Source organism: Capricornis sumatraensis, chromosome 15, assembly GCF_032405125.1.
Source record: "Capricornis sumatraensis isolate serow.1 chromosome 15, serow.2, whole genome shotgun sequence".
NCBI classification, from domain to species: Eukaryota; Metazoa; Chordata; class Mammalia; order Artiodactyla; family Bovidae; genus Capricornis; species Capricornis sumatraensis.
The window spans coordinates 64,266,428-64,278,812 of NC_091083.1; the positions used below are offsets into that span (position 1 = coordinate 64,266,428).

General features: G+C 50.6%; 1 protein-coding gene across 1 annotated transcript; it reads left to right on the top strand.

Moving 5' to 3' along the window:
* Positions 1-517: 517 nt before the first annotated feature.
* Positions 518-1,538, top strand: ID1 (inhibitor of DNA binding 1). Its single transcript, XM_068987655.1, has 2 exons — positions 518-940; positions 1,105-1,538. Exons 1-2 carry the CDS (start codon positions 518-520, stop codon positions 1,144-1,146), a joined length of 465 nt encoding a protein of 154 aa, XP_068843756.1. The 3' UTR covers positions 1,147-1,538.
* The last annotated feature ends 10,847 nt before the right edge of the window (positions 1,539-12,385 follow it).

Consider the following 12,385-nt stretch of genomic DNA (forward strand, 5'->3'; position numbering starts at 1 on the left):
TCTCAAAGGTAATCTTCCAATAGGGTCCAGAAGCCCAGGCTGCTTCTCCATCGGGACCTCAGTTTCCCTCATCTGTAAAATGGGGCTGGAGAAATGAGAGCATATCCCTGAGAAAACTGATTCTTGGAATCTTTTCGTGATCAGTAATAACCGGTTTCGCCTTCTGGGCAGCCCTCGCCTCCACTAGCCATCTTATTCCCCCGCCTCCCACTCTCTCTGTTCCTGCGACTCAAGTTGCTTTTCCACGCGGGTGAGGGTGCTCTCTCCAGGGGAGCAGGAGGCAGGACCCAGAAGCCCTCCAGGCCACGCCTTTAAGCCTTCCATTGGCTGTTTTTGAACATCTGAGCCCGCCCCCCAAGGAAGGGGCGGGGAGGCGCGCGGCATCTTTATAAAAGTCGGGTTGGGGAACTTGAGTTGCGCTTTTGCACTGCAGTCTTTTTTGCGTCCGCGACTTTTTCCCCACTACCGGCGTCCTCTTCCTCCTCCGTCCGCTTCGTTTTCTCCCGAAGCCGGCATCATGAAGGTCGCCAGTGGCAGCGCCGCGGCCGCCGCGGGCCCCAGCTGCGCGCTGAAGGCCGGCAAGACGGCGGGCGGCGCGGGCGAGGTGGTGCGCTGCCTGTCCGAGCAGAGCGTGGCCATCTCGCGCTGCGCGGGCGGCCCCGGGGCGCGCCTGCCGGCCCTGTTGGAGGAGCAGCCGGTGAACGTGCTACTCTACGACATGAACGGCTGCTACTCGCGCCTCAAGGAGCTGGTGCCCACCCTGCCCCAGAACCGCAAGGTGAGCAGGGTGGAGATCCTCCAGCACGTCATCGACTACATCTGGGATCTGGAGTTGGAGCTCAACTCGGAATCCCACGTCGGGACCCCCGGGGGCCGGGGGCTCCCCGCCCGGGCTCCGCTCAGCACTCTCAATGGCGAAATCGGCGCCCTGGCAGCAGAGGTGAGGTCCGAGTTGGAGAGGGAGATCACTTTTCTTCTACGGAAGGGGACACTTGAGGCTCAGAGCGGGAGGGAGTGCTTGACCCTATATTCGCCCCATCCTTTCGGGCACCTAGGCGCTCAAGGATGCGATCGTTAAAAAAAACAACTCTTATCTTTTCACAGGCGGCGTGTGTTCCAGCGGACGATCGTATCTTGTGTCGCTGAAGCGTCGCCCTTGGGAGCCGGCAGACCCCAGCCCTCCAGGGGGCGAGAGGAATAAGTGCTCTCCGGTCCTTCCAGGCGCCTCGCCGGAGCTGGGGAGGAACAAGACCGATCGGCGGCCACCGGGGCGCTTGCAGGATCCAGCCCGGGTCTGGGGGACTGACAGGGCAGGCTGACTCTCACCCACCAGCCACCAGAGACTTGGGGGAGTCCCCCCTCGTGTGTTTCTATTTTTTGAAAAGCGGACATTTAAAAAATGGTCACGTTTGGTGCTTCTCAGATTTCTGAGGAAATTAATTGCTTTGTATTGTATATTACAATGATCACCGACTGAGAATATTGTTTTACAATAGTTCTGTGGGGTGTTGTTTTCTTTTTTGGTTGTTGTTATTAAACAAATACTTTAGATGGTGATAAAGCTGCAGTGACTTCTTGGATTGATGGGAGGGACCTGGGCTGGCGGTGACCCCTGACCCTTTTCACAGCTGCTGCTGGGGGAGGGGACGGGAAGGCCACATCTGGACGGTCGCTTTTACCGACCTGAAATGAGTGTTTCCGGTGTCTTTAAAATCTATTCTCCCCCCCCCCCACCCCGCCCATCCCTGGCCATTTCCCCGCTCCCCAGTGTCATAAAATTAAATCCTTCAGACTTTTAAGGTTTCTCAAAGTGGTCCTGGGGCCATCTGGGTCACCTGGGGAGGTTGTCAAATGCAGATCAATCTGCCAAGGCCCCCTCTTGGGTTGAAGAGCATCAGCTAGTCAGTTGCTTGGGAGAACCAGGTCACTGGACCTGCATGTTGGCTTAAATGGAGATAGTGAGAACCTCAGCTTGTCGGGGGCAAGACTTCCAACTTGCCCCATTCCCCAGAAGGAGACGCCTCCCCCCTGGGCCACCAAACCCTGGATCCCAGCAGGCTGCCCCAGGGCTTCAGCTTTGTCCAAGTGGGTGAGCAAGTTGGCAGGACCAGACCAGTCACAGCTGCTGGGCCACCTGCTCTTGGGTCTGGACTCTGCCCCCTCACCCTGGCCAGGCTGTGCCAGCAGCCCAGGGCTCCTGTGTGGGCTATGAGGAGGAGTCGGCGAGTAAGTTCACAGCTCCTCAGCCGGAAAATGGTGTCGTTGGCAAGGACCTATCTGCCTGGACATGTGTGTGGGTTTGTACTCATGGGGGAGTGCACGAGTGTCTGGGCCTGTGTGACATGATTGAACTGGTAGTTACCCTGTGGGGCTGGGTCATCTGTTGGTGTGCAGGCCTGGGGGTGTGGATGAAGATACACGTGGGGATGTGTGCAGAAGGGCAAATGTGAGCGCATGTGTTCTGCAGATAAGTGAGCCAACTCCAGCTGTTTGGGCTTGTGGGCTCTGCTGAAATGCATGGTGGCACCTCTGCCTGGATCCGGCTTGGGTGTGAGTGTCTGGGGACTGAGAACCGCACTGGATGTCTAAATGTGTTCTGTAGATTGGCTGGCATTCCTGGGTCTCTGCTGATCTGGGGATAGCGGTGAGGGGTAGCTTTTCATAGGCAAACGCTTCCTCAGAAGTTTAAGTACCAAGTTTCTGGGCAATTGTTAGACCCGTGGGAACACCAACAGTCAGTACCCCTACCAGGCAGCTGCCAGGTATTACATGGAGAAACTGAGCCCCAGAAAGGGCAAAGAACCTGTCCCATAGAGGGCAAGGACTGTTAATATATTTTGCCAATAAAATAAATAGCACCTAGCACCATGAGCCTGACTGTACGCTCAGCCGTTTACAGAAAGGATTTTGTGGATCCTTGTGGAGTTAACAGCAGGATTGCGAATAACAATAACAATGAAGACTGCCTATTGAGCACTAACACTAAGCCAGGTACCACCTCCTCCCCGAGCACATTCTAGACTTTATCAAAGGGAACAGTATTTGGAGGTAAATCGTTTGCTTTGCTACTGCCCACCCAGCTCACCACGGGCTGCTGTTTGACAGCATCAACTTCACAGAACTGCTGTAGAGAATAAATGAAATAGAGCATTTAGCACGCAGTGTTTGATGGCTATAAATTATCATTATTAATTGTCGCCTGTACGTCCTTGGAGTGTCCTCAGAGTCACACGTGTGCACTCCCTCCCTCGTGCCCCCCTCCCAGCCGCCCACCCACTGGGCCGTGGGCGTGTCCCCGCGAGTACCCCCTCACGGCAGGGCCCTTTTCCAGGGGAGGAAGGGGCTGTGCCGAGCCGGGGGTAGGCGGGCCACCTCCTCCCCCGTGCAGGCACACTCTGGCTTCCACGTTTCCCTCTTTTCCCCTTTGGCCCAGGCCCAGCCCATCTGGAGGCCGGCTCGGCGGCGGCCTGGGAGCGTTTCCATCAGCTGGGCCCGAGGAATGCGGAGCTATTTAACCTGAGCATCCCCAGGTGTACGGAGGCGCCTGGCTGTCTGGGGCCCGCCGCCTTTGGCACGGCCGCGCTAGACAAACAGCGCGCCGCCCCCGCCCTGCCCCTCCGCCCGCAGCTGCAGCCGGGCCTGGGAACGGGCGGGCGCCGGCGGCTTGCATAAGAGGCTCGGGCCCCGCGCGGGGAGGGGGCGAAGGGGGAACGCGGCCGCCGCGGGGTGGGGGGTTGTGAGAGCTAGAGGGTGTGTGTGCACGTGTGTGCGTGCGTGTGTGCTGCACACAAGACCCTGCTCCTTTTGGGCCGCCGCTTGGGAAATCATTAACTCCTTAACTGTGTTGGACCGGGCGCGACAGGAGCTGGGTGGGGGGAAAGCCGCAGAGAAAAACCGGGACAAAGTTCCTTGCACGCTGGACCTTGTCTCTCCAAGACTGTGGGCCCCAGGACCTAAAGGATTTTTTTTTTTCTTTAAAAGACACTTCTAGAACGCTTATTATGTGCCGGGTACTATACTAAACTCAAAATTAATTTGGTTAATCCTACTCACAGCTGTATGGGGGCAGTGCTATCATATGCTCATTTTAATAATAGCAACGACAGCAGCACAATAATGGGAAGATAAACGTTTTAGTAGGTAGGCTGGTAGAACACAGCCTCTGAAGCAGCCTGGAGGCTTCCCAGGCTGGGAAGGGAGGCCCTTCCCTGGAGGCTTTGCCTGTCTTAGCCTCCACTTTCTCATCTGGGGAATGGGCTCCAGAACCTCAGCCTCAGGGATCCATTGAAGGGCTGCAAATGGGAAGCTTGGCACCAGGACTGGCTCCATGTAGACTCTAGGTTATGTGCTGGTGTAAAGGGTTTGCCCTCACCAAGGGGATTGGCTCATGAGCCCGTTAGGTGTGTAAACCCACTGGTAGTCCTACTTTTCAGATAAGAAAAGGGAGACCTTGGAGAGGTGAAGTAACCCACACAAGGCCACGTGGGAACTCTGACTTAAACTTTCTGGAAACTAACCTTATGAGGGGCTGCACTTTCCCACAAGAGGTCCAATCTAGCTTTTTCGTCTTATTTCCAATTTAAATCACACCAGGTCATTATGTATGCTTGTTTTAAATGCGTAAACTGGAAAAATGCAAGGCATGATGTATATCCCAATTTTTGCAACTTACATTTTTCTTAATTTTAAAAAATCTTAACAAGAGCCTAGAAAGATAGAACCCACCCGGGTTCTATTGTCCTCTAAGAGGTCCTAGGCCAGGTCCCATGTGACCTGGCTCTGAGAGGTCAGGTGGCACAGCGGGCACAGGTCTTGAAGCAGGTAGAGACCAACTGAACTGTGAATACATCTGCTTGAGGGACGCCTTGTGGCTGAGGGATCACTAGGCTCTGACCCCTGGGTGCACAAGCCCCTCTCCACAAGGGGCAAGGGGACTTCATGGGCAAACACCAACCTTACACCTGCCAATCTGAGTCACCCAGACCTCAGAGTGCTCCTGGAGCCCTTTTCCCCCACCCCATTCTCTCCTGAGACTAAGACTCAAGGGTGAAACCTTTCTTCATACCAGCTACTCTTACTGAGGCCCAGGGACTGCACCCAGGGAGGGCTCCCCACTGTCCAGGTCACAGGCTGCAAGGCTTTCCAATGACAGGCAGGCCCGGGAGCCCAGCCTGGCTGCCAGAGGGAAAGGAGGTGAGTCATGGCCCGGCCAGGGTCCGGGCTCTGCTTTCCGGGAAAGGGAAGGGAAGGGAAGAGAGGAAATCAAAAGGCCTGGAGGCACACAAGGGGGTGGTCCGTTCTTATCTCCCCGGGACCCACCCTGACTGGTGCTTCCTGACCCAACTCTTGCAAAATCGGTTTCCCAGTGATGCCCCCAAGAGAGGCACCATGGGCCTTACAGGGTTGCATCATAGCCTTGTGCAAGGACTAGCTGATGGGGAGGGTGGTGGCTGCAGGCCAAGAGCAGGCAAGGGAAGGCAGACTCAGATTCTAGGCCCAGTGCCACCTCTCACGGACACTTGCCACCTCCCTGGACCTCAGCATCCTTAGCTTTAAAATGGGTCATCACAGCCACTGTTCTGAGGTTTCAGTGACATCATCTTTGGCCCATCTGCTCCTCAAGCCCCACCAAGGCCAGGCCTCAGTCATCCCTACCTGGAAAACTGTACCAGCCCTAACTAGTTCTTTCAGCAAACACAGTTGGCTCTTGAACAACATGGGTTTGAACTGCACTGGGGTTCACTTATAAGCAGATGTTTTTCAATAGTAAATACTATAGGACTGGGTTTCCCAGGTGGCGCTAATGGTAAAGAATCATGCCTGCCAATGCAGGAGAGGAAGGTTTGATCCCTGGGTTGAGAAGATCCCCTGGACGAGAGCATGGCAACCCACTCCAGTATTCTTGCCTGAGAATCCTATGGACAGAGGAGCCTGGTGGGCTACAGTGCATGGGGTGGTGAAGAGTCAGACCCAACTGAGCGCACACACACACACACACACATAGGACCACACAGATGTGGGGCTGGCTGAAACTATTGATGCAGAAGCATGGATACAGAACCCAGGCTAAGATAGCCTGACTATAAATTTTATGCAAGTTTTCACTGCATAGGGTCGGTGTCCCTAACCTATGCATTGTTCAAAGGGTCAACTGTAGTTACAAAATTTCTACATATGCTATGAGCAGGTTGCATAAGCTAAGAATTTAAATAAAAATCCGTGCCCTCTTGAAACATACATTCCTAGTAGAAGAAGACAGACAGTAAATAAATATGCATAAGCATAATCAGAGGTGGATTTACCCTGAAAAAATTGAAGCTTAAACTTCAAGTCAAAGAGCTCTAGCAATGAGGTGGTGTGTGTGTGAAAAAGTTTTAAGTATTAGTTGCTCAGTTGTTTCAGACTCTTTGACACCCTATGGACTTCTCTGTCCAGGCTTCTCTGTTCATGGAGTTTTCCAGGTGAGAATACTGGAGTGGGTAGCCATTCTCCCTTCTCCGGGGATCTTCCTGACCCAGGGATTGAACCCAGGTCTCTTGCATAGCTGGTAGACTCTTTACAGTCTGAGCCACTATTTTTGTAAAATGTGCAAGATGTGCCTAGATTGCAAAAATCTAGACCCCGTGACACTTAGTCTCCCCTGTATAGGATTCAAGCTTGAAGGTAGGGCTGCTGGAAGGGGTGCAGAATCATATCTACTCAGCTGTTCGTTTTTTTCAACATGAGACACCCCCCCCCCCCCCCCCCAGCTCTGAGCGTCAGGGAAGAGCTTTGTGGATCAGTGCGCTCCAGTGCAGCTGAGTTCACTCTGTGCACAGCAAACCTGGGCGCCCTGCCGATCTCCAGCCTTCCTCGGACCACTGGCGCTCCCTTCCGGGAGATTTGGAACTACGCTAGCGCCCGTGAGAAATCAGGCCTTATTCCTGAGGGAGGCGAAGGCTGGTGCCTTTGCGACCTCTAGTGGATTGTCTGGGAACTTCACCCAGGGCTGTGAGTGTCTTAAAAGTCTCTCTCAGCTGTGTCTGACTCTTTGAGACCCCATGGGCTGTAGCCTACCGGGCTCCTCTGTCCATAGGATTCTCCAGGCAAGAATGCTGGAGTGGGTTGCCATTTCCTTCTTCAGGGAATCTTCCCGACCCAGGGATCCAACGTGGTTCTCCTGTATCACAGGCAGATTCTTTACTTTCTGAGCCACCAGGGAAGACCCTGAGTGTCTTGGAAGAGTTATTTCTGTATCTGGTATGTGACTGTATGTCTGTATATGTGTATACAGCAGGCGACGAATCAAAAAAGTCACCACCCTTAGCTCTTGCTCTGATAGGGGCCTTAGCTATTCTTTCCCCTATTCTCTCATCTTCGTTTGCTGTATGACAGCCCCCTCCAAGCCTCATGACCTCATCCACAAGAGGAGATTTTAGGCAAATTCTTGTCCTTTAAAAAATTGTAAAATGTATTTTACACACAAAAGGGTACATATCACGAATGCATACAGTTTAAAGACAACAGTAAACACTTAGGTACCAGCCACCCTGCTTAAGAAATAGAATGTTAAATCTTTCCGTGCCCTTCTGAGTAGAATCCCCACTCTCCTTGCAAGATGTTATCACTATTCAGAACTTTGTGTTATTTAATCATTTGCATTTTATATAAATAGAATCATACTAAAAAATAAATACATGGAATCATACTAGGTGTTTTCTACACTTGCTTTTCGCATGTAACATAAATTTCATTAGAGCCATCCATACTGACGTGTGGTCTTAGGTCACTCATTTCTCGCCGCATATAGTATTCTGTAATGTGATTTATGTACCCAGTCCCCTACTGAGGGACCTTGGGTTGTTTCATGGTTTTTGCTGTTATCAGCAGGACTGTTCTGAGTGCCCCTGTGCACGTCTCCCAGAGAAGCTGTGTGTGAAGCAGTGAGATGGCTGCATCACAGGGCATGTAGTTTAAACGCTACTAGGTTGGACTGGAGTCTATTCTGATTAAACAGAGGAATCCAAACCTGGAGGTCCCTTACTTATCCCTTAACCCAGCACACTTACTGTAAGAGATAAGATAAAGGAAAGCCCAGAGACCTTAAGTGACTTGCCCAGAGTCCCCAACCTTGGTCTCTCAGGCTAAGATCACAACTTAGGAAGTAATTTGGGGCGTGGGTGAGGAGAACATATTTCCTTCCCATTTTGAGGATTAACAAAACTCGTTTATCTTTAAAATTGTCCTCTGGCCTGGTTTTAGAATTCTGGACCAAGTAGAAACAAGGATACTCCTTGAAAACTGTTCCACAGATACACACACACACATACGCATTTACTCCGTGTCCAAGCACTGCCAATTCTAACCCCTGAATGTATCCCCAGTCCCTGCATTTCCGCCCACCCCGCTGGTTTCCAATCTCTCTCACCTGGACGTTGCAGTAACCTCTTCATTGGTTTCCCTGTTTCTAGCATTGTCCCCCAGACTCCAGCCCCATTCTCCATGAGGCAGCCAGAGACGTCGTTCTAAAATGCAGGCACAACCCATTACTTCCCTGCTTAAGAGTCTCCTGAGCCTTCCAGTTGCTCTTAAAATAAGATCCTAACCCTGTACCCCGGCTTGTAAGGCACAGTGAGGCCTGGCTCCTGTCTGCGTCCACCCTGCTACTCACCTGCACTCGCCTCACGGTCCTCCTGTCACTTTGGTAAGCTTCCAGTTATCTTCCCCATCTAGGAGGCCTTTGCATGCGCTGTGCCTGCTGCCTGCAATTCTGTGCCCCGGAAGTAAGCCTTCTTGTTACTCAGGTCTCAGCCCAACGTCCCCTCAGAGGACGCTTCTTCCCTGACCATACCACCTCCTTCCTTTCTGTTTTTTGGCCCCTCCACTTACAGGATCTTTGTTCCCTGACCAGAGATTGAACCGCCGGGCCCTTGGCAGTGAAAGTACAGCATCCTAATCATCGGACTGCCAGGGAATTTCCACCATCTCCTTTTTTTTTTAATTGAAGTATAGTCGATCTACAAAGTTGTGCCAATATCAGTTGTACAGCAAAGTGGCTGAGTCACACACACATATACATTCATTTTAAAATATTCTTTTCCATTATGGTTTATTACAGGATATTGAATATAGTTCCCTCTGCTATACAGTAGGTCCTGGTTTCCCACCGTCTCCTTTCATTCTCTGCCTTTCACCGTGTTTTTTGTTTCCTTCTTAGCACCGTTCGTATCCGTAACTGTCCTTGGGGAAAGTTGCTGAACCTCTCTGGACTCGTTGCACTGAGAACAACTTATCCTTGTGGCATTTTTTTTTTTTAATGGTCACTGTTAATCCTTCCATCGAAAGGTGGGTCTCTGTTCCCTCCCTGTGACTCCAGATGGGATTCTGTGGCTGTTTCGACCAACATTTTATAGGCAGTCATGCTACATGACTTCAGCGGCTGTATCACGAAAGGCCAGGTTCTGTCTGGTTCTCCTGGAGCGCTCACTCTGGAGGGAGCAGCCGCCAGGTTAGCCTGCCGTGAGACTGTCCAGCTGGCAAGACCGTGCACAGGTACTCCTGAAGACACCTCTGGCTGAGCTCAGCCGTCCAGTCTTTCAGGTCTGTGTGAAGCTGTCTTGGACCCTCTGGCCTAATCTGTCGGTCAGCTGAGTCCCACTGAGTGACTACTGATGATGCCACAGGGAGCAGAGGAATTGCCCAGTTGCCCAGCCAAGTCCTGGCTTAGTCCCTGATCCACAGAATCTGTGAGAGGTAAGCAAATGGCTATTGTTTTTAAGTCACAAAGTTTTGGCGTATTTGTTACCAAACAATATAAAACCAAAGCAATCTTGTGTGCTTGTTTCCTTGCTTACTGTGTCTCCTTTCTCTAGGATGGGTGTTCCAAGGGCTGCTTTGTTCTCTGCTGTGTGACCATCGTCCAGCACAAAGCCTGGTGAACAGTGGTGCTCAGTAAATACTTGTTGAATAAATGACAGCAGGGACGAATAGATGTATGCACAGTACACGCAGCTCGAGCTCCATTCACCCTGCCGGCTGGGGTTTTGAGGACAATCCTACGGATATCTTGGCATTGGGAAGGGGGTACCCAAGCTCCTGCCATCCCCTGGCAGCCCACTTCCTAGCTCTGGAAGCGGGTACTGAGAGTGGCTTTGGTGACCAAAGCCCACCAGGGCATCAGGGCCTCTCCATTAAGTGCTCACCCACCTTGACCCCTCTTCTCTGGTCCAGCCTCTGGACTTTGCATAAGTTCCTTCCAAAGTATCTTCCTAGCCCGCTTCATCTGAAGTCACCTCCTCCCGAAATTGGTCCAGTTTGGGAACTCTCCTCAGGCTGTCTACCTGACCTCCAGAAACAAGTACCCTCAACTGCTTATGGATCACAGACAATTCCAGGAATTTCTCTTAGGATCATTCCCGCCCCGTGCCTGCAGAGCACCTCCTTGCTCCAGATTGTTGTCTCCCAAGGAGCACTCACAGCCCTCTCTCCCACAGTTCAGTCCTCTGATGTCAGCCCCATCCCAAGATACCTCAGCTGGGTATTTTGCTGGCAGGATCTCATTTCAACGCCTCCACAATCCAGTGAGGTCAGATTCATAATCATCTCACTTTATGAAGAAGAAAGCTGAGATTCCAAGAGGAAAAACGGGTTCCAGGTACATGACTGGCAAGTACTCTTCTGGGATCCAATTCATCACCGTCATCATCATGACTATAATTTCTTTTTTTGTTTTAAATATTTATTTGTTTAGCTGAGTCAGGTCTTAGTTGTGACATACCGGCTTGGTAGTTGTGATGGCGTATGGGCTTAGTTGCCCCACAGCATGTGGGATCTTAGTTCCCCGACTAGGGATCAAACCTATGTCTCCTGCATTACAAGGCAGATTTTAAACCACTGTACCATCAGGGAAGTCCCATGACTATAATTTCTTGAAGTACCGACTGTAAAGGTAAGCAGATTCTTTACCATCTGAGCCGCCAGGGAGCCTTAATAATCCACTGAAGGATGCTAAATTTAATGGGTCAAACTTTAAGCAGAAACGGGATATTTTCACAGTTTCAGAGTATCTCCCTTAATGTATTTAACCATTACAAAGAGTAAAATATGAATTTTAGTATCAATCCAACAGATACTACCCTAGACAGGTGATCAAGGTAACGTTACCAGTTAAACATATCAACCTCACGAAGTCCTGGGGGAGGGCAGGGCACAGAGGAAAGCATACATCAGTTCTCTGGTGTTTCCCCCTCAAAATGCATAACCTCAATACGATCATGAGGAAACCTCAGACAAGCCCACACTGATGGACATTCCATAAAAGAGCCGGCTAGTACTCTTCAGATGTGTTAAGACCAGAGAAGAGATGGAAGGAAGAAGGAACTGTCACAGATCACGGAGGGGACTAAGGGGACATGACAACTGAATGGGATCCTTCCTGCACTGAACTCCAGGACAGGAAAAGGGTATTAATAGCCAAACGGATGAAACTTAAATGACTTCTGTTGTTATAACTTTAGTTAATAGTAATGAACCGAGGTTAGTTTCTGATAAGGTTCTATCATTATGTAAGACGTTCACAAAAGGGAAAGCTGGGAGAAGGACATAAGGGAACTCTGTACTATTTTTGCAACTTCTCTAAGTCTAAAGTTACCTCAAAAGGAAGGGGGAAAAAACACCTTAAAATAAAGCGGGAGAATGAAGGCTAAGCTAAAATAAGCCTCCAACAGCCCATCTCTCCCACTGGTTACAACTAAAAACTCTGGACAAATTTTTTAAAAAGCAACTGCTTAGGAGAACATGGTAAAGTAAATAAAAGAGAGCAGACTGGAGTGAAAAGTCACAATCCGAAGAATAACCTTCCTGGTGAACTTTTTTCCTGTATCTTCTTGCTTAGACCCAGGATACTTTAAATCAGGAAACCGCACACCTGATACAGGCAGCACACGCTCCCACAGAGAAGAGGAAAAATGGACCTCCAGAAGCTGGAGGGTGTAATGAAACTCCTTGTTATTATTTTTGTTTAATCATTGCTCTCAACTAGCCCTGCTGCAGGGCAGCCCCAGTCTGCTTACAGTTCCAATGCCTTTGAGAGAAAAGTCTAAGAAAACCCACCCTCGGGAGAAAAGAACTTGAAAAAGAACCCCTGAGTGTAACTAGTGTGGGGCAAATCTTCTTTTTTTTTTTTTGTCTTTTGGTTTTTTGATGCTTTGCTCCAAGGGTAAGCCCAGTGGTGAGGAATTGTATGACACTGCTGGTGGTTAGAGTTCTGAGAGAACTTCATATTTCTGACCAGAGGACCAGAAAAAGAGGCCTGTGGAGCCAGAGAATGTACATATAATCCTGGTGACGAGAGAATGGATAAAGGAAATCCTCCAGTTCTATGTTGAACCAGCACAAGTCCTGGGCT

Excerpts from the sequence above, each read along its gene's own strand:
- ID1 (XM_068987655.1), top strand. The coding sequence starts at position 518 with ATGAAGGTCGCCAGTGGCAGCGCCGCGGCCGCCGCGGGCCCCAGCTGC. Across the intron at positions 941-1,104 it reads TCGGCGCCCTGGCAGCAGAG|GCGGCGTGTGTTCCAGCGGA; the intron begins GTGAGGTCCGAG and ends ATCTTTTCACAG.